Source organism: Punica granatum, chromosome 1, assembly GCF_007655135.1.
Source record: "Punica granatum isolate Tunisia-2019 chromosome 1, ASM765513v2, whole genome shotgun sequence".
NCBI classification, from domain to species: domain Eukaryota; kingdom Viridiplantae; phylum Streptophyta; class Magnoliopsida; order Myrtales; family Lythraceae; genus Punica; species Punica granatum.
In genome coordinates this window covers 8,333,655-8,359,739 of record NC_045127.1, presented here as the reverse complement: position 1 = coordinate 8,359,739, position 26,085 = coordinate 8,333,655, and the positions used below count along the sequence as shown (strand labels likewise).

The 26,085-nt window shown below is 40.2% G+C and overlaps 4 protein-coding genes across 9 annotated transcripts; all 4 read right to left on the bottom strand.

The window, feature by feature from the left end:
• Positions 1–3,718: 3,718 nt before the first annotated feature.
• Positions 3,719–8,573, bottom strand: LOC116192361 (probable protein phosphatase 2C 12). The gene is made up of 10 exons (XM_031520897.1): positions 8,327–8,573; positions 7,799–8,099; positions 7,288–7,459; positions 6,993–7,146; positions 6,815–6,878; positions 6,347–6,454; positions 5,691–5,816; positions 5,315–5,550; positions 4,997–5,190; positions 3,719–4,602 (listed from the first exon to the last, which is right to left on the bottom strand). The coding sequence occupies exons 2-10, from the start codon at positions 7,994–7,996 to the stop codon at positions 4,571–4,573; spliced, it is 1,284 nt and encodes a 427-aa protein (XP_031376757.1). The 5' UTR covers positions 7,997–8,099; positions 8,327–8,573; the 3' UTR covers positions 3,719–4,570.
• Positions 8,574–10,801: 2,228 nt separating this feature from the next.
• Positions 10,802–17,014, bottom strand: LOC116192270 (B3 domain-containing protein At5g42700). Of its 6 annotated transcripts, none has more exons than XM_031520766.1 (8): positions 16,288–17,014; positions 15,743–15,841; positions 15,644–15,664; positions 15,523–15,561; positions 15,272–15,442; positions 14,962–15,168; positions 14,741–14,823; positions 14,354–14,658 (listed from the first exon to the last, which is right to left on the bottom strand). In XM_031520766.1, exons 1-7 carry the CDS (start codon positions 16,645–16,647, stop codon positions 14,776–14,778), a joined length of 945 nt encoding a protein of 314 aa, XP_031376626.1. In that variant the 5' UTR covers positions 16,648–17,014; the 3' UTR covers positions 14,354–14,658; positions 14,741–14,775. The 6 variants fall into 6 exon arrangements, with proteins under 6 accessions (XP_031376630.1, XP_031376631.1, XP_031376626.1 ...); XM_031520767.1 differs by having other exon boundaries at positions 15,272–15,434; positions 15,530–15,561; positions 16,288–16,710; XM_031520770.1 differs by lacking the exons at positions 14,354–14,658; positions 14,741–14,823; positions 14,962–15,168; ... (2 more) ...; positions 15,644–15,664; positions 15,743–15,841 and adding exons at positions 10,802–11,094; positions 11,179–11,262; positions 11,388–11,594; ... (1 more) ...; positions 11,956–11,987; positions 12,111–12,206.
• A 160-nt stretch (positions 17,015–17,174) lies between these two features.
• LOC116192269 (putative dihydroflavonol 4-reductase) lies at positions 17,175–19,330 on the bottom strand. Its single transcript, XM_031520764.1, has 5 exons — positions 19,010–19,330; positions 18,792–18,920; positions 18,517–18,681; positions 17,680–17,985; positions 17,175–17,472 (listed from the first exon to the last, which is right to left on the bottom strand). Exons 1-5 carry the CDS (start codon positions 19,274–19,276, stop codon positions 17,332–17,334), a joined length of 1,008 nt encoding a protein of 335 aa, XP_031376624.1. The 5' UTR covers positions 19,277–19,330; the 3' UTR covers positions 17,175–17,331.
• Positions 19,331–20,580: 1,250 nt separating this feature from the next.
• On the bottom strand, positions 20,581–25,749 carry LOC116216055. The gene is made up of 7 exons (XM_031551976.1): positions 25,318–25,749; positions 23,912–23,969; positions 23,692–23,772; positions 23,537–23,572; positions 21,938–22,177; positions 21,694–21,835; positions 20,581–21,485 (listed from the first exon to the last, which is right to left on the bottom strand). The coding sequence occupies exons 1-7, from the start codon at positions 25,497–25,499 to the stop codon at positions 20,986–20,988; spliced, it is 1,239 nt and encodes a 412-aa protein (XP_031407836.1). The 5' UTR covers positions 25,500–25,749; the 3' UTR covers positions 20,581–20,985.
• Positions 25,750–26,085: the final 336 nt, after the last annotated feature.

The following is a 26,085-nucleotide window of genomic DNA, read 5'->3' as shown; positions in this document are numbered from 1 at the left end:
AATCCGATAAAGATTTTAAAGTTAACTGATTGAAGCTTTTACTTTGCCCCTCCAATATCTGGCCTAATGATCACGAACTCGCTTATGAAGGACTCCACGAAGGGCCTCGATCCGGTGTCGCCCGGCAGTCACCAACAACAATAGCAAACAAGTAATCTCGACAGTAGACTATGGGATCGAGCAAGGACCGCACTCTTCACAGTATAAAAACTCTCCCGCACTCTCGTACTATTCGAAAGCAGATTTACTCACGGACTTCACTGGTTAATACCATTATCTGGAGGTTACCTCTTTTATATATATATATATATATATATATATATTGCAGTTATAGACCCAATAATGGATCCAAGAATATTGTAGGCAATCGCCCACCATGACAAAATATCTCATGCGGTTAGTCAATTACAATACAACTGATAGATGTTCAACAAAAAGAGAGAAAGAGAGAGAGAGATTACAACTGATAGATAATTATCGGTATTATCACGACGGTAACACCGAAAATACGTACATAGATACTATACGTATGTGTACAGGTACATAAAACGTAGATGACAAGGTCGACGGATAATTACTCGACTGCCGGCTACAATAAATGTCCTTTATGAACACAGTGCATGTGTAAAAGGTGTTGCATGGAAAGGGTGGGGTTAGCTTCTTGTCAAGTCCCATAAAGATACTCAACTGCCCATGTTGGAGATGCTAAGGAAGATCCAACATTTGTTTTCCATGCTTTACAGAACTTGGTAGATGAAAGATCGGATCATTGTAATTGAATTATTTGTTTCTTCGGCCCCGGGTAATATTATCTTAAACGAAAAGAAAATACAATCCGATACAATACTAGATAGACGGTATAATCTTGTATCGTGCTTGATTTCTTTGCGAGCGCCATTATTACATATATATATCTATCGAATGAATTGAACGTCTCACCGCCCAGAGATTTCAAAGGATGACCAAATTGAGGATTAGTTTGGTTTTTTTTTTCTGTAGGACACAATCATTAATTAAATTAAATACCATTAAGTCAAAATGATTTGATGCCTCATAGGAAGAAGACATTGTTTTTTTATTCTTCTAGATTAGGAAAATGGCAAATTTAACATCAATTCTTATCATCAGAATGATCAAAAGCCCACATAGTACAAGCCGAGTCAAGGGTGTTTAGTCCAAATTGAGCAATCTATTTTCAACTGGCAAAGAGTCTTAGCTGATCTTGGAATACGACATGCACTAATGATAGATGTAAAGTTCGTTTACACAGACGTAAGCGTGACCTATGCTTCTCGTTTCAACATGAGACACTATTAAAACTCACTCGTTAGACGCAAAACTTCGACATACCCATCCTCAATATATGATACCAGAATAAAATGATTTTCAGAGACTCGCCACGTTGTCCAATCATGTCATTAGACGTGTCGGGAGCACTGCTGTAAATTGTAAAAATCTAGGAGTATCGACGTAATATTAATAAAACTCCAGAAGAATGACATCGTTTCTGGTACAGAAGAAAGTTTCTGATTCTAAGCCTATGAATAGATAGAATCTGGATGTCACTATGCATGGTGTTGCATGACTCGGGCCGTTTGGATTCAGAGTTAAAGTTACTTTGATTTTGATTTTAATTTTGATTGTGGAAAAAGACAAATGAGATGTGATTATAAATTTGACTTGGGAAACGTGTGTTTTTATTGTATAGTGCGTTGAGTTAAAGTTAAAGTTAAAATTTTTAAATTGGGAAATGTGTATTTTTGTTGTGTAGTGTGTTGAGTTAAAGTTAAAATCAATTAACTCTGAATCCAAACGGGACATTATTCTGAGACTAATTGACTTCTAGAATATGAATAGTGACAGCGTCTTCTCCGAATCATAGCTGCTTCAGAATCTGGGCAATCATGACATCATATTTGAATCACGACCACTGGACAGTTACAGATCAAGAAGGTAAAGCTCATACAGGATGGACTGGATCAAAGTTTTGGATAATTATCACGTGGGGGTCAAAGCTTATCCTCTGTGATTTTGGTTTGAGTTGTTTATTTCTTACTGTATTGCAATGCCATCACTGTATATATCATCTTCATTTAATGAAATATATTTTCTCATTGATTGTCCTCTTTCATTGAGTAAATCTCTTCATTACAAATAATCATTTTACGAGAGGCATTACTAAAAGAATCCATCTAGGATTTAAAAGGAAAAAAGATTTTTTAATTTTCTCTCTTTAAAGAAGGATCGTAAACCGCCTTTCTTCCTTCACCAAAATTCGACAATAATATGAAACCATAAATATATCTGATGCACCTCATCCATGGCATGAACAATGGGAACGTCCAAGAGTTATCGGCTAACTTTCTTTCAAAAGTCTATCTATGTAAAACGACGGGAAATTCCATGATAAGAATATGCCTCTGGGAGTCTACATCGGATATTATTTTATTCATTGGAAAAAGAAAAAGACGGTTTTGGACATTAGAAAAGTCATGCGGTAAAGCCCATCAATCCATTCAAGCAAGAAAGGGAAGATTTTCAAATTCGAAACTTATCATTAGTCATCAATCATAAACGAGAAACTGAAAAGCATCAATTGCGTGATGATATCTCATTGAGATCATAAGCTATCGCATGGAATTTCAGTACGATAAATCAACTGGCCCTGTGAACATGTATGAACATAAGAGCGATTGAATGGGACCAAACGACAGATGGCACGCTAGATCGACCCGAAAAGTTAGGCGACGTGGTGGGGCCAAACACACGTGTACCATTTTTATATCCTTTTTTGCCTTAGCGTAGTCAAAGGTCTACTCCGTAACCCAATCATGGAGGCATCATCTCTCTCTCTCTCTCTCTCTCTATCGTTATTTGTGGGTGGACACATTCATCTTCACCACTTAATCAATTTATTTATAAAATATCAACTCCAAGGAAATGCCGAGGAAAGTGGCAACCAAACAAGGCATAAGACAAAAGGACTTTCCCCCCTCGTGGATCATTTGGTGGTGGAGAGGTGCTTTTCCTTTCAGCCGCTCGGAAATCCTTTTCTCTTCGGTTTCCTTTTTCTTCCCCCACATAAATGGCCAATCAATGGAATGGAAGACGAGAGCAAGCAAACGTTGTATAAAACAAAAACGACATTCAGAGAATCTGATCGAATTGTGAGGTGAGACTGTGAATAATGGGCGCGGGTGTGGGGCGAGGAAAAAAGTATCAGGCGGACCACACCGCACGGGAAACCGATTACGTATAAGGATTTGAGAGTGGGAGCTTCTTCGGTTCACACAGCACTTCAGATGGACAACAGTTATGTTTGTTACACTGTGATCGACGTCAACAGACGAGGACGGGAGTAAGCGACAAATGAAGAATGAACGCAACGTGTATTCCCAATCAAAGAATATATCTAGTGGCCCATCACTAAATGAAGCTATTACTGACTTGCAAAAAGAACAAAAAGGGGGCATCATTAGGGCTCACTCTTGTGGGAAAATGGCTGTCTTAATCATCTAATAATTCATTAATCAAGTGTAGCTATCCGATAAACAGCATCAACACCAATACCAGGCCCCTCGATTCCAGTCAAATCATGCAAACACAATTCCACAAGCAATGCCTTGGAAAAAGATCTTTTAGCATAATACCAGCTATAACAGGATCCGAGTTTGTAATTATATGCTGAATTAAGCGAATGGATAACCGAACTCCTGAGTAACAATGAAGCTGCTATCATGGCATTATAAATTAATCCTGGTGAATAACAACAGTGGCATAGAATAAGAAGTTGTAACCAAGAAATCAATTGAAAGGGAAAAAAAAAATTATGCCTAAATATTCCAACACTAAGTTCATCAAGCTGATTGCACAAGTTTTTCCTAACCTGGAAGTATAAACGAAAACTCATGAAGCTTCGGTTTGCGATATAATATTACAAAAGAGCTGTCTCTAATTTTGGGTCCACACATACGGACGTAGCCATGTAGTGAACGATTGATATGAAAATTTACCTCTACTATGTCTCTATAACACATCTGCCGCAGTCTTCAACATTCTTGGGAGGCTCCGATCTTCTAAATGAGCCTCACGACTTGAATCAACTCCACAATGGGTTGAACCATCGAGGGTGAAATTGTGTGTCCAAAAGCTTGATTGCCCACGGAAACTCGAAGCTAGGTTCATTAGAATCCTTAAGGGTCTGTTTGGCATAGATGTTTTCCCTTGTTCCAATTTTCACAGGCACAAAACCTATCCAAAAGTTAGCTTTCTAGTAAAAAATAGAAAAGGATGCCCCGTATTCCATTCCTAATGACACGAAGAAATGGATTTTCATGAATAAATAATTGAGTTTCTTTTTTTTTTTTAACTGAAAATCAGATTTAAATCTTTATATTCATGAAGTGTTACAGACATAGTTTTTGAAAACAGAATGATGTTTGAAAGAGTTCAAAGAAAAACAAAGTTTGAAAAAGTTAACAACCAAACAGACCCCAGCCTCCCGTTTCCGATCAACTCCAATGCATTTCATCTAGTGCTACTGCTTTGTCCATCTTAGATCGGCTTCCAGCTAATCACTGTCACTATTATATCTAGGCACAGCTGGAGAAAAGAAATAACATTAGGTTCAGCAACAAATGGAATGTCGGTTGAGAGAGAAAAGAAGAATACGGCTGTTTCTTCTACACTACTTCCACATCATCATACGGAAGACAAATCAAAGTTCTTTCTTTTTCCTTTTTTTTTTCTGGGGGAAAGGAGGAGAATAATTTAGGTGATCTTTCCGTTGTTGCATGATGAGATTCGGTATGATACTAATGAGATTGATATTGAAATATTTGACATGAGGAAGAACCCATTTGCAATAAGGTCCTCGTAAAAGCTTTACATAAATATGACGACCTAATTGGTTCTTCTGTACCAGTTATTACTGTGAAAGACTATTGATTATTTATTTTTCATGAAAATAGGGGAAAGAGTCGGAAAGATTTCTTGCCTCTTTTTCCTTCCATGAATTCTCTCCTCTCTTGGCAACTTGAGCACAGGAAAGGACCATCCCATGGTCTGGAATTTCCAGGGTTAGATGACCCGGTGTGTATAGATACACCCTCTCCAGGTTTCATCTCTACCTGACAGACCGCACATGTGAACAACCTAAACATGTTGCACAGTGGGTATTTCGTATCTAACCTGCATTCCATAAGCAATCGCTGTGTGAACTATTGATCATAGTGGACAATAAATGCGAGCAATGTATGATCGACAGGTCAAAAGAATCAGTCTCATCTGATAATGATGATTTTATGGCACAGACCGTTCTGAAAGCATGGCCGATCCTTCCTCGTACAATTCCTCCACGACATCTGGTTCAACATATTCTTTATCAATCTGAGAAGTCGATTCAGATGTCTTTTTCTTAAACATGGACTTGAGAACCCCTTTCGTCTGCTTTTTGGGTGGAGGTAAAGGAGCAACTGGCTTCTCCTGTGGTAATACATCAACGACAATGCATGTCGTGTCATCTCTAATTCCTTTTGGCTCTATAGCTTCCTGTTATAGAAAAATTGAGTATGAGAAGCACAATCTAAAAGCCAGCTACGTATTCTTATTATGGATATGAGTCGTCACCATTACAAAAGAAAAGGAATTAATTAGGTAATCTATGCATTAAAGATCAGTTGTGACCTTACTTTAACAATCTGAGCAGCAGCAGCATCTGGTGGCATCCCTCGACAGCATTCAAAAGCCTTCTCTGCACTCAAAGCATCCCATACACCATCACTCGAAATGATAAGCCGACCACCTGCAGTAGACATCTGCAGAATACTGTATTGATAAGTCCACACACAGAGCATTTTCTTTTCAGAAATCAAAGAATAGCTTTCAGCAATTTCTATATCTTTTTAGATTACAAATTATGCTCTTGATCTAATGATAAAAACGATAGCAATTCCCAAACCAAAGCTAGACTACCTTTCTAGTTGTAATCTGCTACTCTTTTCAAATTCATCTGAAGATTTATTAAAGCCGAATTGGGCATAGCATGATTCTCAGCCATGTTATAACAAGAGGAGCTTAAGTGCACCTCAGCAACTGCACGGTGGAGAACACGAATACGGGAGATTCAATCACGAGATAAAAACTACTTAATATTATCTTCATCATTTCTGGACAAAGGACTTCAGAGTGGAGTCAAATGTTGAGTGAACTTTTAGATTTCACATTTGCAACATCTAAAGTTGTCATGCATATCCTTCAGTTGCCCTCTGTCCGTATTTAAGTCAATTAAAAAAGTTCCCATATATAAGAGGCTGCAGTCCAAAGATTTGGAAGATGATTGACAAACCTTCACTTGCTTCACATAAGGAACAGGAACAATGAACGGCCCAACATCCATGTCCCCAATAGACCGTGACAGACATAATCCACCAGGCCAACATCTCAAGGGACCAATCTAATGAAGAAGCCAATGCTTGTTAGACAGATAGAATTCAAAGCAGATTCACGTTCCAACTAAATCATGTCAAGTAGTAATCTAATATTCGATATTAGAAATGCTACATTATCGTATAAATGAAAATGTAACTTTTTCTAATTTTTTTTCACCATATCACTTAGTCCAACAATATGCAGTCCATTCCTTCAGTAGACTACAAGACAATACATTTCCGATCTAAATCTGGCCAGATCCTGAAGGTAGTACAAGTGAGTCTTTTCGCCTGTAACATTAATATCTTCAAGAACCATTTCACTTTCGAAATTGATATTTTCTTGGAAATGTTGAAAAAGATGTTAAAAAGAGGAGAAATGATACCTCTGCACCACCACCTGTATTTAGCCGGCCCACTTCGCCCCCACTTGATGTGATACGCTCCCTCCTAATTCAGCATCAACCTTTTAGGAGTTAACAAGAGGCAACTTTCACCCAAGGCTAGATGCATTACAGCAACTAAATAACTGAAAATGAAACTAAAAATGATGCAACGACATACTCCTCTTCATTGCACTCAAGCCGATGATCAGCAGACAAATAATAGATATCTCCATCAGCAGATTCAAAAATGCAACGTGAATCACCGACAGAAGCGGCAGTTATAACCCAGCCTTCTAGAATGACAAAGGTGACGGTTGTTCCTGAAGTTTTTGCTGCAGAGAAATCACGCAAGTTTATGAATGTCATCACATAGAACTAGCACCACAGGAACCAAAAAAAAAAACCAAGAAAAAGCTATGATTTTTCTGCTCAAGCCAATCTATGTTGAACTGTTCATTTGTAACTGAAAATACCTGTCTCTTGAAAATCTTTGTCAGTCTTAACAAAGCCTGCAACGAGTGCCCTTGGCAGTGCTGCCACCCATTCATCCCTGTCCAGGTCTGGAGGTATGGCTGCTATAGTATTGTCCAGGAGATGCTCTCGAGAGTATATAGCAGCTTGAGACCCATTATGTCCATCAAATAGCTAGAAAAATCAATAAGGCGAGAAAGTAAGTAGCTGCTATATAGGAGGAAAAAAAAAATCGACCCAGAGATGAATGCCAAACCTCAGAAGATAGCACGGAAACACAGAAACACATCCCCATATCAAAATACTTTAAATGAAATTAGTTCGTAGTTCTTTCGTCTCAGTATCCTCTCTGGTATTGATATTGGTAAACGAAATCGAGAGCTTCGAGCTAGCAAGTATGAACTTTGTAGAACATGAACAAAATCCTTCATTCCTATCTTCTTCATTGCCGGTAACATTAAACTCAAGCTTGTGCAATACAATCAAGTGTAAGAATGGTGGGTGAACACATACTGCGAAAACAGAAAACGTGGAGTCCGCATCGCCGACCACTCTCTCGCAGTCGATCTTGACTAAGGTAAAGTCCTCGCCCTTCTTGCTCTGGCTGGCTTCTCCGTACACAATGTCGGGCCTACCGATCTTCTCGCTAGCCAATTCTCGCTCGAGCAGTACCGAGAGCTGAACCGTCTGGTGTTCACTCCTCATGGACATCGTTCCTCGAATGGCGCCCTCGATAACTCAGAGCCTCGCATCAACTTATGAGCTCCGCCAAGCGCCTCTAATCCAGCATTTACGATCTCCACCAGAAGAAATCCTAAACACGGACAGAAAACGCACCAATCAACCATCCAAATACGGAAAGGTTCACGAGATAATGTTCCGACGACGAAGCACATAACCAGGAACGAAACCAACAGTTTTGGAAAAGTTGAAATCACCAACAACATAACCAATGCAGATTGCTACATGGAGAGGATCGATGCCGATCAAGAGCAATCGACGCGAGGAGGACATGGATTGCCGGAGGAAGAATATGCTTACCGGCGTGAAGGAGAGGAAGAAGTCGGGAATGGAGATCAAGCGCGGAGGGCAATGGTGGTGGGGAAGGGGGATGGAGGAAGGAGCTGCTGCGACCGAGGAACGTGGATCCCCTCGTTCTGCAAATATTCCATTGCCTTCTTCCTCTCGGAGGAGAGATGAGAGAGAGAGAGAGAGAGAGAAGGGGATGTCGTTTTTCTTGTTTGACGGGGAGGGAGGGGAGTCGTTTTAGTAAGTTATGCAATTTCGCGAGCAGACATGGCACGAAAAACGCACCTTCTCCCCTTTTTTTTCCTTACCAGCCCCACCGCGTGGACCCTACCAGAATGCAGCGTTTCGGATAACAAGCTCCCACCACCTATCACGATTCACGGCTGAGTAGCTAATAGTCGGTTCAGATGGTAGGAGAGTTTACTGCCAGTCGGAAATAAGATTGGTTTCAAATACAGTTCGTTAGAACTTATCTCTATCGACATGTCGGTTCGACAAAGCCGAGGAAGGAAAAAAAAAAAAAAAAAAGAAGAAAGCAGCCCGATCTGATTTCCAACTATCAATGACACATACAAGAGGAGTCGGGGTCCTCTGAATGAGCAATCTGAGTTTAGCGAAAGGTAATGAAAGAAATTTTTTGTTGGATTGTTTCTCTTTACAAACCGTGGCATTAGCATTTTGCGAAGGAAGACCTCACGAAATGAAAATTTTTGTAGTGCTGTTCATCCAACAAGAATAAAAATCTCATATAGGTATCTTGTTTACGAAAGTGACTTTATACATATATATATATATATATATATATATATATTTAGGGTAAATTGCAATAATAGTTCAAAAGATTTCATGAATGCTTCAAGTTGGTTCAAAATATTTTTTTGGTAACTTGTTGGTACAAAAAGTTTCAAAACCGTTTCAATATAATATATTCCGTCAATTTCCCCTAACAACAACGTTAACATTTTGCTGATGTAACACGTCCTATGTGTTACTTTTGACACATGGAACCAATCACAATACGCCACGTCATTTAAGAGAAAATAAAATTTGAAAAATCCAATAAAAATACAAAAAAAATAGTAAAAATTTAGAATAAATTTAGAAAAATAAAAAGTTTTAAATTTTTTTAAAAATATTTTAAATTATTTTAAATTATTTTTAAAAATTTAAAAATATTTTTTTATTATTTTAAAATGTTTTTAAAAATAATTAAAATTTAAAATAATAAAAAATTATTTTAAATTTTAATTTTGAATTTAAAATTAAAAGTTTAAAATTATTTTTTAAAGTTTTTTAAAAATTTTAAAATAATTTTTTATTTTTTCTAAATTTTACTATTTTTTATTATTTTTTGTATTTTTATTAGACTTTTTCAAATTTTATTTTCTCTTAAATGACATGGCGCATTGTGATTAGTTCCACGTGTCAAAAGTGACACATATGACTCGTCATGTCAGCAAAATGTTAACGGCGTTAAGAGAATTTGACGGAATGTACTATATTGAAACGGTTTTGAAACTTTTTGTACCAACAAGTTATCAAAAAAATATTTTGAATCAACTTAAAACATTCATGAAACCTTTTGGACCACCGGTATAATTTACCCATATATTTAATATACAAATGCCTAAAAAAAAGATATATATTATATTACTTTAAATATGATATATATTTCACATGGTTGGATCATTAGCTGACTTTAAAACTTTTCAACTTACAAAGTCGACTAAATATGTAATTTGGTCCCTGAATTTATGAAGTTATATCAAATTATTCCCTGATTAATTTTTTACATCAATCAAGTCCTCAACTTTTTCAATTTACATCAATTTAATTCTTGTTATATCATTCAAATCCCTCAATTAGCAAAATTGCATCAAATTGGTCATTATTATATCAGTCGAGTCCCTCACTTAAGAAAATTGCGTTATGCAGGTCCATGGATATGTAATATGATCCTTCATCACGTCATTAAGATCCTCAACGACATTACATCAACTATAAGTGCTGATACCGTTAAATGATGGGTCATTATTATATTATTTTGGTACATCAAATAAATCTTTCTTATTTTTCTTTTTTCCACCAAAAAAAAGTCGTAAAATAAAAGGGTAGATTAAAATTTATTTATTAAAAAAATATATTTTTTAATTAAACTATATTTTTTTAAAAAAGGAAGTTCAACTTCCTCCTCTGGTTAACTATGAAGTTCATCATATGTGAAGGTGGTCGCGTGCCTGACGGCCCAACGAGCTTGTCGGATAATGTAACTATGAGCTCCTTAAATGGAAGCTTCTCCTGCCCATTTTGTGATCGTCGGGTCAACTTTTTTCAGTGACAGGAGCCTCGGATGGTAGAATTTCCACTGGTCTCGAATACACTTGAATGTTTTGCTCCTTCACCTTAGGCTGTTTGGAATTGGAAGCTCCTGCAGAACTCTTTTTCGCATTGCTTTTGCTAGCAGAATTGCTATCGAACTAAAGAGAGTAGATGAGAAGAGTGAATGCATCCATTAGAATTGGGAGGTCTACTGGTACTCTTTTGTTTTCAGCACATTTTCATCGGGCAACACAAAACAAAACAGCAAAATGTGCGCCCATACAATGTCGAAAGCATTTAGCATGATTCCCCTAAATTGTTAAGGATGAGCTCAGACTCGAGCTAAGACTGCCTACTTATAAACAAAATTACTCTGAAACAATGGACATCATCAGCACTTCCATTCAGGTAAATGCAGGGAACTTTCTTGAGAAGAGGAACCTCAAAAGGCAACCTATGATCTGCAATATAGAATGTGAAGCCCCTCAGATTCTTGAAATGTTAAGAGTCGCCTCTAAGTCGGTAGTACGATAAAGAAGGTATACCATGCCATCAGAAATTCGAAGCATCCCGCGTTAAAATTAGAACTTTTCGCCCTCGTCGTAACTGCTCACCCTTATGATGTAAACCTGGGAAAAGAAACATTAAATCAAGAATTCATCAACGGTGCCCCATTGTGAAAGTCTGCATATAGCCTATGCATAAAATCATCTTATCTCCCGTGGACGTTAAGAAGCTCATCGATGATATATACCTTCAGAACGGTGGGTTTGATCAGTTGAAAAACCAAGGCATCACCATCATTCAACTCGTGAGCCACCGCGAACCCTTTCCACCCACCGCTGAGTCCTGTCTTTCGGGCCAAATACACAGTTGGGAACTCTTCTCCCTCTTCATCAACCAAGGTGATCAAGCCGTCATTTTTCGGGAGACTTGTCTTGCAGAATTGGACTGGAAGACCCTTTTAAGGAACAATACAGAATCAGCATTCATCCCGCAGACTGAATTATCCGACTCTCAAAAAATAAAAATGGAGATATATAATTCCATTTACCAGCCAGAAACCACCGGAGACGTGTGATGGAAGCATGGTCTTTACTAAGGTAGGATACTGAGGTCCCAAGGTGGACTGCAGCTCCTCCGCCTGCTCTAATGCATATTCCCGAGCTTCATTTGAGGCATATACTATGTTTGATGGGTCCCTCCGCGTGTATATCCTAACGAACTCAAGAGATTTCAGATATCCAAAAATTGATAATCGATGAATTAAATGAAATTCTAAGGATATTAATTTCAGGTATGGAGACAAATGCATCACATACCTTCTGGGACTGTTGATCCTGTCCACAACAACCTGCACCAGGACACGAAGTTTTCAACACCATTTTCCAGTTCTAAGTACAAACTTCTAGCAAGTAACTCGGAGAACCGATTGCTAAGGTTAGAAATAGATCTCGGAGGGGAAGAATGGACCAACTTCTTTGTAAACAGGCACGGGCATGTTAGCGATCCGACCTGACCTCCTGACAACCACCACTTGCTTCTCAACATTCCGCGGCTTAGTCTGCTTCATCTGAGCATTCCAAGGCACCCGAGAATTCATTAATTAAACCATCATAAAGAAGTGAACAGAAAATGTGATTGTGCGCATCCTGAGTTTCGAGCGCAGGACATATGCAGCTATGGCATTTCAGCAATGGCTAATAAGACGGAGTATGCAACGACAACATATGTGATGTCAGGAAATTCTTTTGGAGACTCCTCTATGTTGTGTGATCAGAATTGTACACTCCTGTTCTGTCTCTTAACACATGTAAACTGTTCAAATTGATCGTTCTTCAAGCTTAACGTTTGCTCCTTGATGAGATAAAAATCGCATCTTTACATGTACAAAGAAGTTACGGGGCCAACGGAGAGATAGAGAGAGAGAGAGAGAGAGAGAGAGAGAGGTTACGGGGCTGGGAGAGGGAGAGAGGGAAGAGCTTCTGCGGAGAGACTGAGCGAGCTGGGGGAGATTGAGGGCTTCCATTCTCTTCTGGTTCTCTTCCAGCCTCTTCCGACGGCACTCCTCGTACGAGACCTTCGGAGCAGCAGCCACCATTTTCCTCGATCGAGAACTGATCCAACCTTGGGATTCTGCTGCCTTCTTCTTCCTTCTCCTCTTGAGGTTTTGACAGAGCAAATGGAGAGGGAAGGGAGAGTAGTCGCTACAGTGCAGAGCAGGGCTTCAGAACATGTACAGAGGGGCAAAGGTTTGAATTTCGAGTTGACCGTTGAGTTCCCACTCAAACCTCGTACGTGGACATCTCTCATTGGACAAAAAAAAATGTCTCTTAATGATACTTTTTTTTTCCATAAAAGGAATTATTTCCTTATTATTATAATCACTATTTCTATATCTATAAGTCTAATTTGGCCAGAAAGTTCATATATGATACATATTTGATGGAATTCTGTATGCGTCTGATACTGGAATTACAACGAAATCCACCTCGAATTCTTGTTTATGTTGGTTTCTGCGTCCCTGGACACTGATCCGAGTTCACCCAAAACAAACCGACGGAATGCAGCATCAATGCTCGAAGAGGCAATGCACTTCCTAAGCTCCATGCCCACGAGTATTTCTGTTAACACAAGCTGACTTACGAATGACTACGGCAAATCTACCTTACACCAACCACGATCTACGGCCCTGCACCTTCGTGAAAAAGTTGCGCAGACTAAATAAATTTCTATGAGATCAGACAGTAATATTTTTAAGTATCAGATCGGAGCACATGTCCAAGTTATATGGGAGAGTATGGCGTTGTACAGCGGTTCTCAGCAGAAGGCGACGAAAAGTCGAGGTTTGCTGGGCACTCTTCTGCTGATCCGAACACGGCAGCAAGAGTTGTGATATATTTCAATGGTGATGTTTCCATCCACGTTCTGGGTACTTGATTAATCCCAAGCTCTTCGAACTGGTCTCTTCTGCTTGACTATGTTATTAGCTGGTAATAACAGTTCACAGGAACAACAAAGCGTACAGCGGGGGTTGACAGAGGAAGCTTTCCAGTGATCCGGGAGGAAAAAACCAATAACCATGCATATACCTCAATTGCCAGCTTATTCTGGTGATAATAGTAGCTTTGTCGAAAACATGCATGGAGGAAGCATATTCTTCTGCAAGTTCATATCTTTCTCCCAATCAAGCATTTAGGCATCGGTTAAATATGCCCCCTCCACCACATCATCTGCGAGACTGAAAGAGTTGCCTTCACCAATATACCAGGCAACCTTTCACGGGGCGCTCGCTCAACTGAAACATAAGAAAACTGCGGAAATACTAGTTCTTGTTTTTGGTGGACACAGTTTCCCTGTCAATGATTGGGTCATAATTTTGTAGAGTCATCGGCTGTTTCTTTTATCAAGGTATAGATGGAAGTTTAGGAAAATGTGCTTAGCTGCCAATCTTTCTGAACGATTTGAAAAGCAATTTCGGGAGTAAATCCAGCTGTACTGCAAACTTGAAAGTATATAAGTCGAACTAGATAAAAATGCAGAAAAACGGCATTGTCTGGCCAATTGAAGAGTGATCAACATACAAAGAACCGCAAACAGGGAATTTATTCATCATCAGAAAAAAAAAAAACAAATTAGAATGTAATCAAGATACTAAGAACATCAAAACTGAGACACAGAGAAGATGAAAGAGTGGTTGCATCCATTAAAATTGAGAGGTCAATAATGATAAATGGGCATTTCTTTGTATTCTTTTCGATGAGTTCAATGAAGAGCAAGCTGGTTCATCAAGATAAACAGGCGTTTCCGGCATATTTTCATCCGCCAATACATAACAAAAAAGAGCAAAATGTGCACCCGTACACTGCCAAAAACATATGATTCCACTGAAAAGCTGATAACAAGCCAGAATTGCCTACTTATGAACAAACTAATCAAAATTCTCCAAATCACTGTTAATGCTTCCCCTTTGATAATAGCAGAAACTTTCTTGAGCAGATGAACCTCCAGTGGCAACCTAAGACCTGCAACATACAATGTAAATCCCCTGGGGAACTTATAATGAAGAGGGGCACATCTAAGCCAATATCATGTGAAAGAACTTACCATTCCACTTGAAATTTGAGCCACGCCGTATTCAATTAGAACTTTTCACCCTCATCATAACTGCTCACCCTTATAATGTGGACCTGGGAAAGGAACCATTAGAGCAAGAATTAATTGGAGATGCGTTGTGAAAGTTTAACTTCTAATAAGAATAGAATCATGTGATCTCTCAGAGTCAGAGACAAATGATGTGAAATCTTAAGTTATGTTTATTGATATACCTTCAGCACGGTGGGTTGAATAACTTGAAAAACCAAGGCATCCCCATCATTCAGTTCGTGAGCCACCGAGAACCCTTTCCACCCACCGCTAAGTCCCGTCTTTCGTGCCAAATACACAGTTGGGAACTCTTCTCCCTCTTCATCAACCAAAGTGATCATGCCATCATTCTTCGGGAGACTTGTCTTGCAGAAATGGACAGGAAGACCCTTTCAAGTAAGAAGAAGGAAGCACTTCAGTAAATCAGTATTCATTTTTCAACGGGAATTCCAATCCTTGATATGAAAATAAGAAATATCTATTGTTATTTACCAGCCAGAAACACCCGGAGACGTGAGAAGGAAGCATGGACTTGACTAAGGTGGGATACTGAAGCTGTAAGGTGGATTCCAGCTCCTTGGCCTTCTCTATTGCATATTCTCTACCTTCATTTGAGGCAAATACGATGCTTATTGGCTCCCTCCGCTTGTAAATCCTAACATGCTTCAGAGACATCAGTTCTAGACGTTCGATGAAGTTAATTAAATTCCAGATGCCAAGTTCAGCTATCGAGACAATTGTACCATGTACCTTCTTGGAGTGCTGATCCTGTCCACAACGACCTGCACAAGGGCATAAAGTTATCAATGTTTTATATTTATTTTTTTTACCTCATCTCCGAGGAGCAAAATACGGGGAAGTAACTCGAGAATGGAGGCTGAACGTCTACGCAAAAAGAATTTAAAGTTAGAGAATCCCGAGCAGGAAGGGAGGAGACTTGATGAAGGGGAGAAAAGGACCAACTTCTTTGTAAACGGGAGCGGGCATGTTAGCAACCCGACCGGACCTCCTGACAACAACAACTTGCTTCTCAACTGTCCTCCGCGGCTTAGCCTGCTTCATCTGAATAATCCAAGAAATATTAGATTCTGTCAAACCATAGTAATAGTATTCGGAGGACCGTGTCAAAAGTACTTATGCATCGAGAAGGGGACACGGGTGGGACAGAAAATGTGATCGTGTGTGTCCCAAAATTTCAAGCACCACAACTTTCTTCTTCGGAACAAGATGCAGTTGTTGACACTGCCGATTTATCAATACGTGCGATGTGAGTTGATAAATGCAGTTTCAGTATTACGCTATTGACTTAACAAGATCGAGCTTAATATTGAAGAAATTTCCTATGGGTTCTTCCTATGTCGAGTGATCCGACATGCACACTACTGTCTCCTAACAAATTCTGTCCAAGCGATCGTTCTTCAAGCTCAATAACTGTTCCCTGATCATAAAAAACAGGACGAAGAAAACCTAACGCAGACAATGTGGGAGAAAGAGAGAGAGGATGTTACGGGGCTGGGAGAGGGAGAGAGGGAAGAGCTTCTGCGGAGAGATTGAGCGAGCTGGGGGAGGTTAAGGGATTCCATTCTCTTCTGATTCTCTTCCAGCCTCTTCCGACGGCATTCCTCGTACGAGACCTTTGCAGCAGCAGCCGCCACCATTTTCCTCTGCTCGAGAACCCAGGACTCTGCTACCTTTGCCCTTCGTTCTCCTCCTCCTCCTTCTCCTCGCTTTTCACAGAGCAAATGGAAGGTAAAGGGAGAGAGTAGGCGCAGCTGAGCAAGAGCAGAGCAGAGACAGAGAGCTTCAGAACATTTTCCAAGGATTTGAATTTCGAGTTGACCGTTGGATTCCCACTCAAACCTGCTCATAGGTGTCTGACTGAGAATGTAATTAATTCTCTCACCACTAATTAATCACAGTATTAGTGGTGATTATAATTAACTTGCATATAATAAATATGAGTTTTTCCCATTTTTCTCCGTAAGAGTGTGATCTTTTTTTTTTAATTTTTTGGCTGGGTAAAAGAATAATCAATTGGTTCTTAATAGTCATTGCTAAAATGCTAATACATCATTAATTGATTCTTGATAGTCATTTGGGGCTACAGTTTGTGTTTGATGGAATTAGAGTATGATCGATGATAGCTTTTCTTTTGGCACTTTCTACGCAACACTCCATATGGATTTGGTATTCATTCTCGAACCTGAAACCGAACGGAGATGCGAAGCATCGGGGCATTGCAGATGTGGTGCACTTCCCGAGCTCTTTGCTCGGGAACACAAAATTCATGCCAAACGAGCCGCATTATGAGTGACACGACCAACCACAGCAACTACTACTTCACTCCGATCACGACTTGCGCCTTGTCAAGGAGTGTGGCCCGAGCTAGAAAATCTCCTTCAGAATTGTCAGTAACATTACAAATATCATATCAAATCACATGTCCTTATTTTACACGAGTCCAGCTGGGAAGTCATGGTTCGCAGCGGCACTCCGTTGTTGATCCGAGCGTAAGAACATAAGTGCAGTGATATCAAAAGGTTTCTATGTTCTCAGTATTTGATCTGTCCTAAGCTCTTCAGCCAAGGGATCATCTCTTCTAGCCCTTCTCTGAGGCTTCGAGGGCTATATCCGAGCTCTGCTTTAGCTTTCTCACATGAATATGCCCACTGGTGCCTCAGAACATAAACAGTCTGCCCATATAAAAACATCGTAACCTTATCAGCAACGCATTTTAATAATACAAGTATCATACGATTGATAAAGAGCCCATTTCGGTATCTGTGGCTTGGACGATGGTTTGGTTATGGGCTGACTGATCTTGCCAGCTGATCTAATCTGAATTTTAAGCTATATAAAATTATGCTGATCCAATAGTCAGAGAAAACAATGAAGTATACCGGGGGACTGATGAGAGGAAGCTTTCCAGTGATACGGGAGAAGAAAACGGACAACCATCCATACACCTCAATTGCCCACAATGGGAGGTGAATCCTCGGCCTGCTTGTTCCGGTGATGATAGCAGCTATATCGAAAACATGCATGAAGGAAGCATTTTCTCCGGTGAGCAGATATCTTTCACCAATTCGGCCTTTGTGCATCGCAGCAATATGCCCCTCCACCACATCGTCCACATGACTGAACGAGTACTTGTCACTGCCTTTACCAATGTAACCAGGCAACCTTCCACTGAACCGTTCTATCAACTGAAACCAAAGGAAAGGGAACATATCCATCAGGAGAACGGGTAACTTTTTGGATTCAGGGTCTATGCACAAAGTTTCCCTTTTCAATGGTAAGAGAAAGCTCCGGAAAATCTGATCCAATAACGATCTACCTAATCCGTCTACAAGCAATTTTCAGGAGTAAATCCAACTTCACTGCGAACTTGGAAGTACAGGGATTGAACTCGATCAAAATGCACACAAACCACATTGCTGACCTATCATCAAACCACCACTTCACGTTTCACCATTTCAGACCATGCAACATCACCAACAAACCCATTGATAAACAGCCATTGCGAGACAGCGACACGTCCGTGCAATAATCAGAACGATCAAGAAAATTACCCTCACTCCAAAGGAACCAGATAGAGGAATAATCAAATACTAAGAACAGCAGGAAGAAAAGTACTCTATGAAATAATTGATTCAACTAAATTTTACGCCGGGCCCCGATAACGGATTCAACAATACTACTTTCTATGAGAGCCGACACAAGAAAATCAATCTTACCAAACGAGCAACGACATTCCCAGCTGTGAGCTTTCCGGGCCCGTAGATAACCCCGGGAAACACCATTACAATGGGCAACCCCTCCGTTGCAGCTCGCAGTGCAAGTTTACCGGCTGCAACCTTCGATTTCTCATACTCCGTGCAGAAGAATTTCTGGTGATGAGCCTACGATCACACTAATTCATCAATCATATATAATAACGATAATATCCAATGACAGGACAGGAAGATCAATGGAATCAGTCAGGGGATTGACATGTCCAAGCAGTTCATACTTGGCTCTCATCGGCGACATGTCCGTCGGTAGGTCCGAGCGCGAAGAACGACGACGTGTAGATGATCTTCTCGACGGCGTCCGACTCCTTCACCGCTCGCAGGAGATTCTCCAAACCTCCGACGTTGACCTGACAACACCCATCACAACCGCGCTTGATTAAGACGTTTTCACGCATCACTGACGGCAACAGGTTTGGCATAGTTGAGTCTTGCTTACGGAGAAGAACTTCGAAGGGTCGGGAAGCCAGGGCTCGACGAGAGCGGCAGCGTGGAAGATGACGTGGCAGCCGGAGACGGCGTCGGCTAGGGAGCGATAGTCAGTGACGTCGCCATAGGCGAGCTCAAGGGCCTCGCCGCGGGGGAGGGTGGAAAGATCGCTGGTGGGGCGGACGAGGGCGCGGACGGAGTTGCCGTCCCTCAGAAGGGCGGCGCACAGCCTTCCGCCGAGGTAACCGGTGGCGCCGGTCACCAGTATCTTCTTCATCTTCCGGCGGACAGAGATTCTCTTTAATCGGATATGTACTCGGGTGGATCCGAGTCAATTAAATACCCGATAATTTATTTTTGTATTTACTTTTATTGGGTTATTATGATTGGCCTATATCGTGATCACATCACATGAACCATATGATTACTATTTGAGTAAATTGATAAATTGATCCTCCAAAAATGCATGTTTATCTGACCTCAATAAATTTTTTACATCAAATAGAACCTTGAGAGATCAAATGTACATCAAATTTGACATTCTGTCATAATGTCGTCCAAAAATGGATGGACGAGAGCATTAGCGATTGAGGAGGACGCGCCGGGAGTAGGAAGTTTTTCCCGCCCCTGATTAAAAAGTGATGGAACTGTAGGAAATATTTTTTTAAACCAGATAAAAATGGGGAATAATAAAATATGAGAGAAAATAATCAAACAATGCAACATCAGCTGTTGAATGTCAGATCAAATTTTTCCATTCATTTTTGGACGGCACTCTGACGGAAGGTTGGATTTGACGTACATTTAACCCCTCAATGTTTAATTTGATGTAAAAAATTTATTGAGATCAGATTTGATATACACTTAATCTCTCAAGGTTCAATTTGATGTACACTTAATCTCTCAAAGTTCAATTTAATGTAAAAAATTTCTTGAGATCGGATTTGATGTACACTTAATTTTCTCAAGGTTCAATTTGATGTATACTTAATATCTCGATGTTAAATTTGATATAAAAAATTTCTTGAGGTCGGACTTGATATACACTTAACCTCTCAATGTTCAATTTTATGTAAAAAATTTCTTGAGGTCAGATTTGATGTAACATGCATTTCTGGATGGCCAATTTATCAATTTACTGTCAATATTTTAATTCAGGAATTGCAATGTAACATTATCCTTGATATGCTGCAAGCCTGGGCTGTCGGCCAAGATCCTTGATATCATGCAAGCCTGCACCATTATGCACGACCAGATGCATATAAAACATCAAAGTTATATGGAGAATTCGACGGTTTCACCAATTTCTTTAAAGATCATTCCAATTCTCTATAAGATAGTTGAATTAACCTTTTGTGAGAAACCAATATCACAGAATGTCTATGTGATAAATTGCATGCTTAAAGAGCAGCTAATGTTTCGACGTTCTATCAAAGAATGCAACTAAAATCCAAAGGGTCAACTATGAGTGGCGAGATCATTGGCTATACTCATACTACTAAGACCAAAATACTGAACAGAATCAATCACGGTTAAGCAAAATACGAGACAGTTGTGGTAAGATCATTGGACTGCTCACTATGAGTGGCAAGATCATTGGACTGCTCTTATTTCACAAGAAGATTTATCCTTACATACAACTCACAAAAAGATCAGCATTTCCAGTAAGTTGCGGTTACTGTACATTTTCCTGTGGTGATGAAACAGAACATCAACCAGCTATCCCATATTCGCGGTTTCCTTGTTCAACCCCAACGAATAAATATTTGAACAGTGTTCCGGGACTCAAACTCCCACCCGGAACGAACCTTCTCCAGAAGATACTTCCCTTAGGCTAATTGATGTATGGACAGTTATAAACGCTCTGGTCTGGATGAATCTTTTCCGACCGCTTCGAATGCCAGAATCTTCCCTTTAACAAGGGGCTGCCACGCTAAAGAACAACCCAACTGGAAGATAACATTGCCGGGGACTTGTAAGCCAGCTCTATAATCTCGACCGAAGTATGCACTTTATTGGGTTGAACGGAGCGTGCCTCCTAGAGGAGGCAAAAGGACGTCGATTTGAGTAGTACGACTGCTTTATGTCCCAGTCCTCCACGTCCTTCGGGACACAGACATCGAAGAGGATCTGGCCTAAAACCCCGTGGGCATTAATACTTGGTCGTGCAGGCAAGTGGATCATATCCTCTTGGTGGTTGTCCTGCACTGACCCAAAATTCCTACTACCCCCATCATACGACACAACTGAGGTCGGAACAAGAAACTGGTCACTCAGCGCGAGTGTCAGCCCATGGGAACCCTGACTGAGGCCTGTGGCGGCTTTACCAAGGTTGAAGATTGGGTCAGGGATTACGTCTCGCCCTCCCTCAAAGCCCATTTTTTCTTGTTCGACACGGTTGTGTCTCTGGCTATAGATAGCCGCTGCCTTACCAAGGAGCTCAGTCGCTGCAGCTTTGTAATCAACTGGGTAATGCCTGTAATGACCTGAAAAGAAATCTTAGTTGTGAGATTTTTATTGGGCCACGTTCAAATCTACAAGATTCGAAACATAAGTAACAATGTAATGATGTGCCCAAAAAAAAAAAAAAAAGGAATCTTACCTAAGTACAAAATATACTCACGAACTCACAAGTCATTAATTGAAGAAATGGAAGACGAATGAAGCTCAGATAACTGCCAACCAAGAACATACCTACATGAGGAGATCCACTCCAGGTGATCATTTTAACATCGGCTCCAAGATCTTGAAGCCGTCGAGCAAAATTAGAAATAATTTGATATGGAGCAAGGTCGTCGGTTTCTGAACACAAGATTAAATACGGTGCCCCCACTCCCTTCACAGAAATATATTCAACTAACCATCAATTGACTGATTGTAGAAAAGGGGTAGCAGAGAAGGATTAAATCCTATTTCACGAAATTTATTATTGACTTACGATAGAAGAATATAAGGTTTGCCAATATTCTGCCCGCTGCGACTCAAACCTGCTGAGGAAAAGGGCATCCAAACCCGAGGCAATTCCATTGGCGACCCATGAAGCTAGTCTTGGTGGCCTGGACATCTTAAGAACAGATGGGTGTACCACGAAACGAGCCCCAAGATCACTCGTAAAATCGGTTGGGCCAGAGTCAAAAATATATCCCGACATACAATCTCTGACCAATCGGACATTGTCCTTCAAAAAAGAGAAAGCTCACATAAGTAGAGCCAAGACATTCAAATATACATCAAGTAGAGCCAAGACTATAAATATTAAATACATATTCCGGAGCGTAGGACTATGTTCAAACTGCCAGAAACTTTCTCGCGAACATCCACTAATCTGTTCAAGATAATAACTTTATTTCATTTTCTTCTAATAAGTCATATTCATTAAATTAGCATCTCATAAAACTTCATGACTTAAGCGCTGAAAAGTTTGCTAATAATTAGCTATGATTCATAGCCTATGAAGATAGATCAGGAGGAAAAGTGTGGACAGACGAAGTTCAGGGGAAAAAATTAGTAAATTCATTTGGTAATTTTTAATGAACTTGACAGCAGACTAAGTAATGTAACTACTTTAAAAAAGAGCTCTCAAAATGTTTCCCTGTTTCTCCCTCACGCCCTTCTTACTCCTCTCTCTACTTCCTGACATTTTCAAGACTTAATCCATAACGTAGGCCCAATACATAAAAAATTTAGGGCTAATGATCCAAAAAAGTATGAACTTTGGCCCATTTTTTAATTTTGGAACGAACTTTATTTTTTGGCAAAAAAAGACACGAACTTTGATTTTCTTCTCAAGTTAGGCATCTGTGTCATTTTCCATCAATTTTGCTAACTTGGCGGAAAACGGTATCTACGTGGTAAATGGTGTCATGCCACTTCAGCAAAAATTTAAAAAAACTAAAGGAAAAAAAAAATAGAGAGAGAGAGGCATTGCTCGAAGACAGGGTGGGCCACCGCCCCCCCAATGGGAGTCGTTGGTGACCCTAAAGAGCACTAACAAACCTAATCAAGAGTGGTGGACGAAATCATACCACCGGAATCAAGAGAATCGTCAAATTAGGGGCTTTTCCTGATTCCGGCAGGTGGAGCCTCGATCCCAGCCACTACCATTGGGGATTATCCCGATTTCGGAGGGTAGGGCCTCGATCCCGGTCACTACTCCCCGGTCGATGCCCTCTGAAGTCACCGACGACTCCAGTCGAGGTTATGGTGGCTAGCCGGGACTTACCCTTTCTCCGATCAAAGCATTTCTCTCCCTTTTTTTCCTTTAAATTTTTATTATTTTTGCTAACATGGGATAATATCATTTGCCATGTAGGCACCGTTGTTCGCCGCGTTAGCAAAATGGATAAAAAACGACACAGATGCCTAACTTGACAAGAAAATCAAAGTCCGTGCCTTTTTTTGCCAAAAAATAAAGTTCATGCCAAAATTTTAAAAGTGGTCAAAGTTCATGTTTTTTTGGGTCATTAACCCAAAAATTTATAAACATGGTTGTATAAAATGATGTAGAAGACTTGAGTTTGGATCGTAAAAAGCATACCGGACTCAGCTGAGTTTCACATTGTCCCTCTAATATCTGCAACAAATATGTAAAGAAATTTCAGAGACTAGGAGAAAAGGACCATAGGAAGCTATTTTCTGATTCTGAAGCGAGGTACAACAAGCAGGATGAATGGATAAGTGGGAACGAGTTACCTGAATAATTTTGTACATGCAAGCTTTGGGCCCACCAGAAAACGAAGCAAAAACTACTGGAAATGGCCGAACCTTTACCTCCTGTGCATCATTGGACGCAATCAATCAGTAATTCGATGATTGACCAACAATTGTTTTCAAATCTAAATCCACTTCTACAGAGAAATTTCCCCGTAGGATCAAGTATGTGGACCCAAACAAAAAATGCAGTTAAACCAACCTCAATAAGTGCACTGAGGACTTGTACTGCAAGAGCTTCAGCCTTATCAGGAAAGAACCTGCACATACCACCAAAATCAAAGCTCATTTTTCTGCCACGGATTTTGAAAAGTATGCTATCTCAATCATCAGTCTTAAAGAATGACAACTGAGTAAGTCCATTCTACAAGTTGGAACCCTTAGCACGTAATATTATGGAGCATGATAGGCAGGGATAAAAAAAATGCCAGTACAATCATAAAACAACAATAACTCGGAAGTCCACATAACTGTATATTTGTGAAAGGGCGAAAAGTAGGATTTACATATTCATTCATCCTTTAAGCCAAAAAGGAGAGAATGCACACAAAATACAATTCCTGGACTGATCTTACTCGGTAGTTATTTCAGCAGTTCAGCCAATCATAAAAAGTGTCTTTTGAATCGACCAGCCAGTCCCAATCAGATCGCTGAATCAAATAAGTAATAGGTCTGAACTGAATGGATCCATCTCAGGCTTCCAAAGTCAATATTTATGAAAATCTCTGACTGTAGCACTCAATCTGACTGTAACTGAATCCACCTCAAGAAAAATTTCCTGATGTTTGACCAAACTTGATATCTATTTTTACAGAACTGCATTGCCTGATAGTGCCAGATAGAGACAGACCCAATAGCAAGAGCAGATAAATTAAGGCTTCTAACCGAATCGATGCCTCTGTAACATCAACCCTTCCCACTTAATCATGATTTTTACACACCCTTAGATGAGAGATTTTGAAGCCTGGTTAAAAAGGTCAACATAAGAAGTTATGAGACGCAGAGAATTTAAACACCCTGTTGTAAGCACTATCTGCAATGACAGTCCCCGCACTAGAATTCGCTCCAAAGAACTTTAATATGGACCAATACAAACGTGCGATTTATCCTAGCACTGAATTCTTTCCCCTCTTCAAGGAGGCACATTAGAGGACATAACCATCCAACGGGATTCAGGACAAAGGCCCAATTCTGATGCTCCACTCACAAGCATCCGTAACTCCACAGTTAATTTGGCACCAGAAGCAACAAAAATCAATTCTTGTATTCATTCGAAGAATAGAACGGAGACCTAAGAGACACCCACTTTTGCATCATTAAAAAAAGATGAACTTCATCCACAGTATTAAAGCTCGAAATTCTTTGATAACTAAGCTAACCAAGCAATTGGGTACACTTAACACTCATCCGCAGTCAACACCAAAACCCCTGAATTGCCTCAAATCATCTCCCTCCCTTCCACACAGGCAAATTCTCAAGCGAGCTCATAAATCAGCAAGACACGGGAGGCCAAATTGAACGCAGGACAGCCCCCGCAACAAACTTATCGATTCTACATACCAACGGAGATCGTGGGCAAGAAAAGAACGAAACCCAGAGACAACTTACATGTTGAGGAATTGCGAGTGGCAGACGAGGGAATTCCACCCCAGAGAGCCGTAGAGCTGAACGTAGCTCTTCAAGTGCCTCTCCTGACTGGACATCCATGCGAACACCACCACCACCCCTTCAGCCTTCTCCCTGTCCCCAACCCTCCTTCCCCAATAGTACCTACCCCCGAAGCCCCACATCTTCTTCCTCCTCCCTCCTCTTCCCCAGAAGACAGAGACCCAGAAACAGCTGCAACCCCTTTCAGACCTCGGACTCCCCGAAAGCTCGGTACCGGTCGGATTCAGAAGCGGAAGTCAATAGAGAGGAAGGAAGAAAGCTACCAGCTTTCGTCTCATTGCTGATTTTTCCGGATTGGGATTTTATAAATAACCGAATATATATATATATATATTATTTTTGGGGCCGAGGCTGAGGCCGAGGCCGAGGGAGTGGCTTTGAACGCTTGCCATTAGTGATGATTGTTCTTCTTCATCAAAAACCATCCATTCTTGACAAAACTGCCAAATATACCCTTAAAAGATCGATTTTGCACCGACTACTCTCGAATTATTTTTTACATCGCATAAAATCTCGATAGTTAAAAAACAAATCAGAGGAGCCCTTCTATCTAGCTTCCGTCAAGAATTGAACGAAACCATTCACGTGGCATTTTTTAACTCACTCTTTCCCTCTCCTCTTTTTATTTGAATTTCTATACTTTTTATTCCTTTCATTTTCTCTTCTCTCCCTCCTTTCATTTACCTAAAGGAAAAAATTATACTCTTA

Bases quoted from the DNA above. Each gene is read 5' to 3' on its own strand.
- LOC116192361 (XM_031520897.1), bottom strand. From the start codon at position 7,996: ATGTCCATGAGGAGTGAACACCAGACGGTTCAGCTCTCGGTACTGCTC. The intron at 7,147-7,287 runs GTATTTTCAGTT...ATTTCTCTGCAG, and splicing joins CAAAGATTTTCAAGAGACAG to CAAAAACTTCAGGAACAACC. The intron at 5,551-5,690 runs GTAAGGTCACAA...TTTCTATAACAG, and splicing joins CTGCTGCTCAGATTGTTAAA to GAAGCTATAGAGCCAAAAGG.
- LOC116192270 (XM_031520766.1), bottom strand. From the start codon at position 16,647: ATGAGCAGGTTTGAGTGGGAATCCAACGGTCAACTCGAAATTCAAATC. The intron at 15,665-15,742 runs GTTGGTCCTTTT...CTTTTTGCGTAG, and splicing joins CCGCTCCCGTTTACAAAGAA to ACGTTCAGCCTCCATTCTCG. The intron at 15,443-15,522 runs GTACAATTGTCT...ATGTCTCTGAAG, and splicing joins GCACTCCAAGAAGGTACATG to CATGTTAGGATTTACAAGCG.
- LOC116192269 (XM_031520764.1), bottom strand. From the start codon at position 19,276: ATGAAGAAGATACTGGTGACCGGCGCCACCGGTTACCTCGGCGGAAGG. The intron at 18,921-19,009 runs GTAAGCAAGACT...GGGTGTTGTCAG, and splicing joins ACCCTTCGAAGTTCTTCTCC to GTCAACGTCGGAGGTTTGGA. The intron at 18,682-18,791 runs GTATGAACTGCT...GTGTGATCGTAG, and splicing joins ATGTCGCCGATGAGAGCCAA to GCTCATCACCAGAAATTCTT.
- LOC116216055 (XM_031551976.1), bottom strand. From the start codon at position 25,499: ATGTGGGGCTTCGGGGGTAGGTACTATTGGGGAAGGAGGGTTGGGGAC. The intron at 23,773-23,911 runs GTTGGTTTAACT...AATGATGCACAG, and splicing joins TCCTCAGTGCACTTATTGAG to GAGGTAAAGGTTCGGCCATT. The intron at 22,178-23,536 runs GTATGCTTTTTA...TCTTTTTTGAAG, and splicing joins GTGAAACTCAGCTGAGTCCG to GACAATGTCCGATTGGTCAG.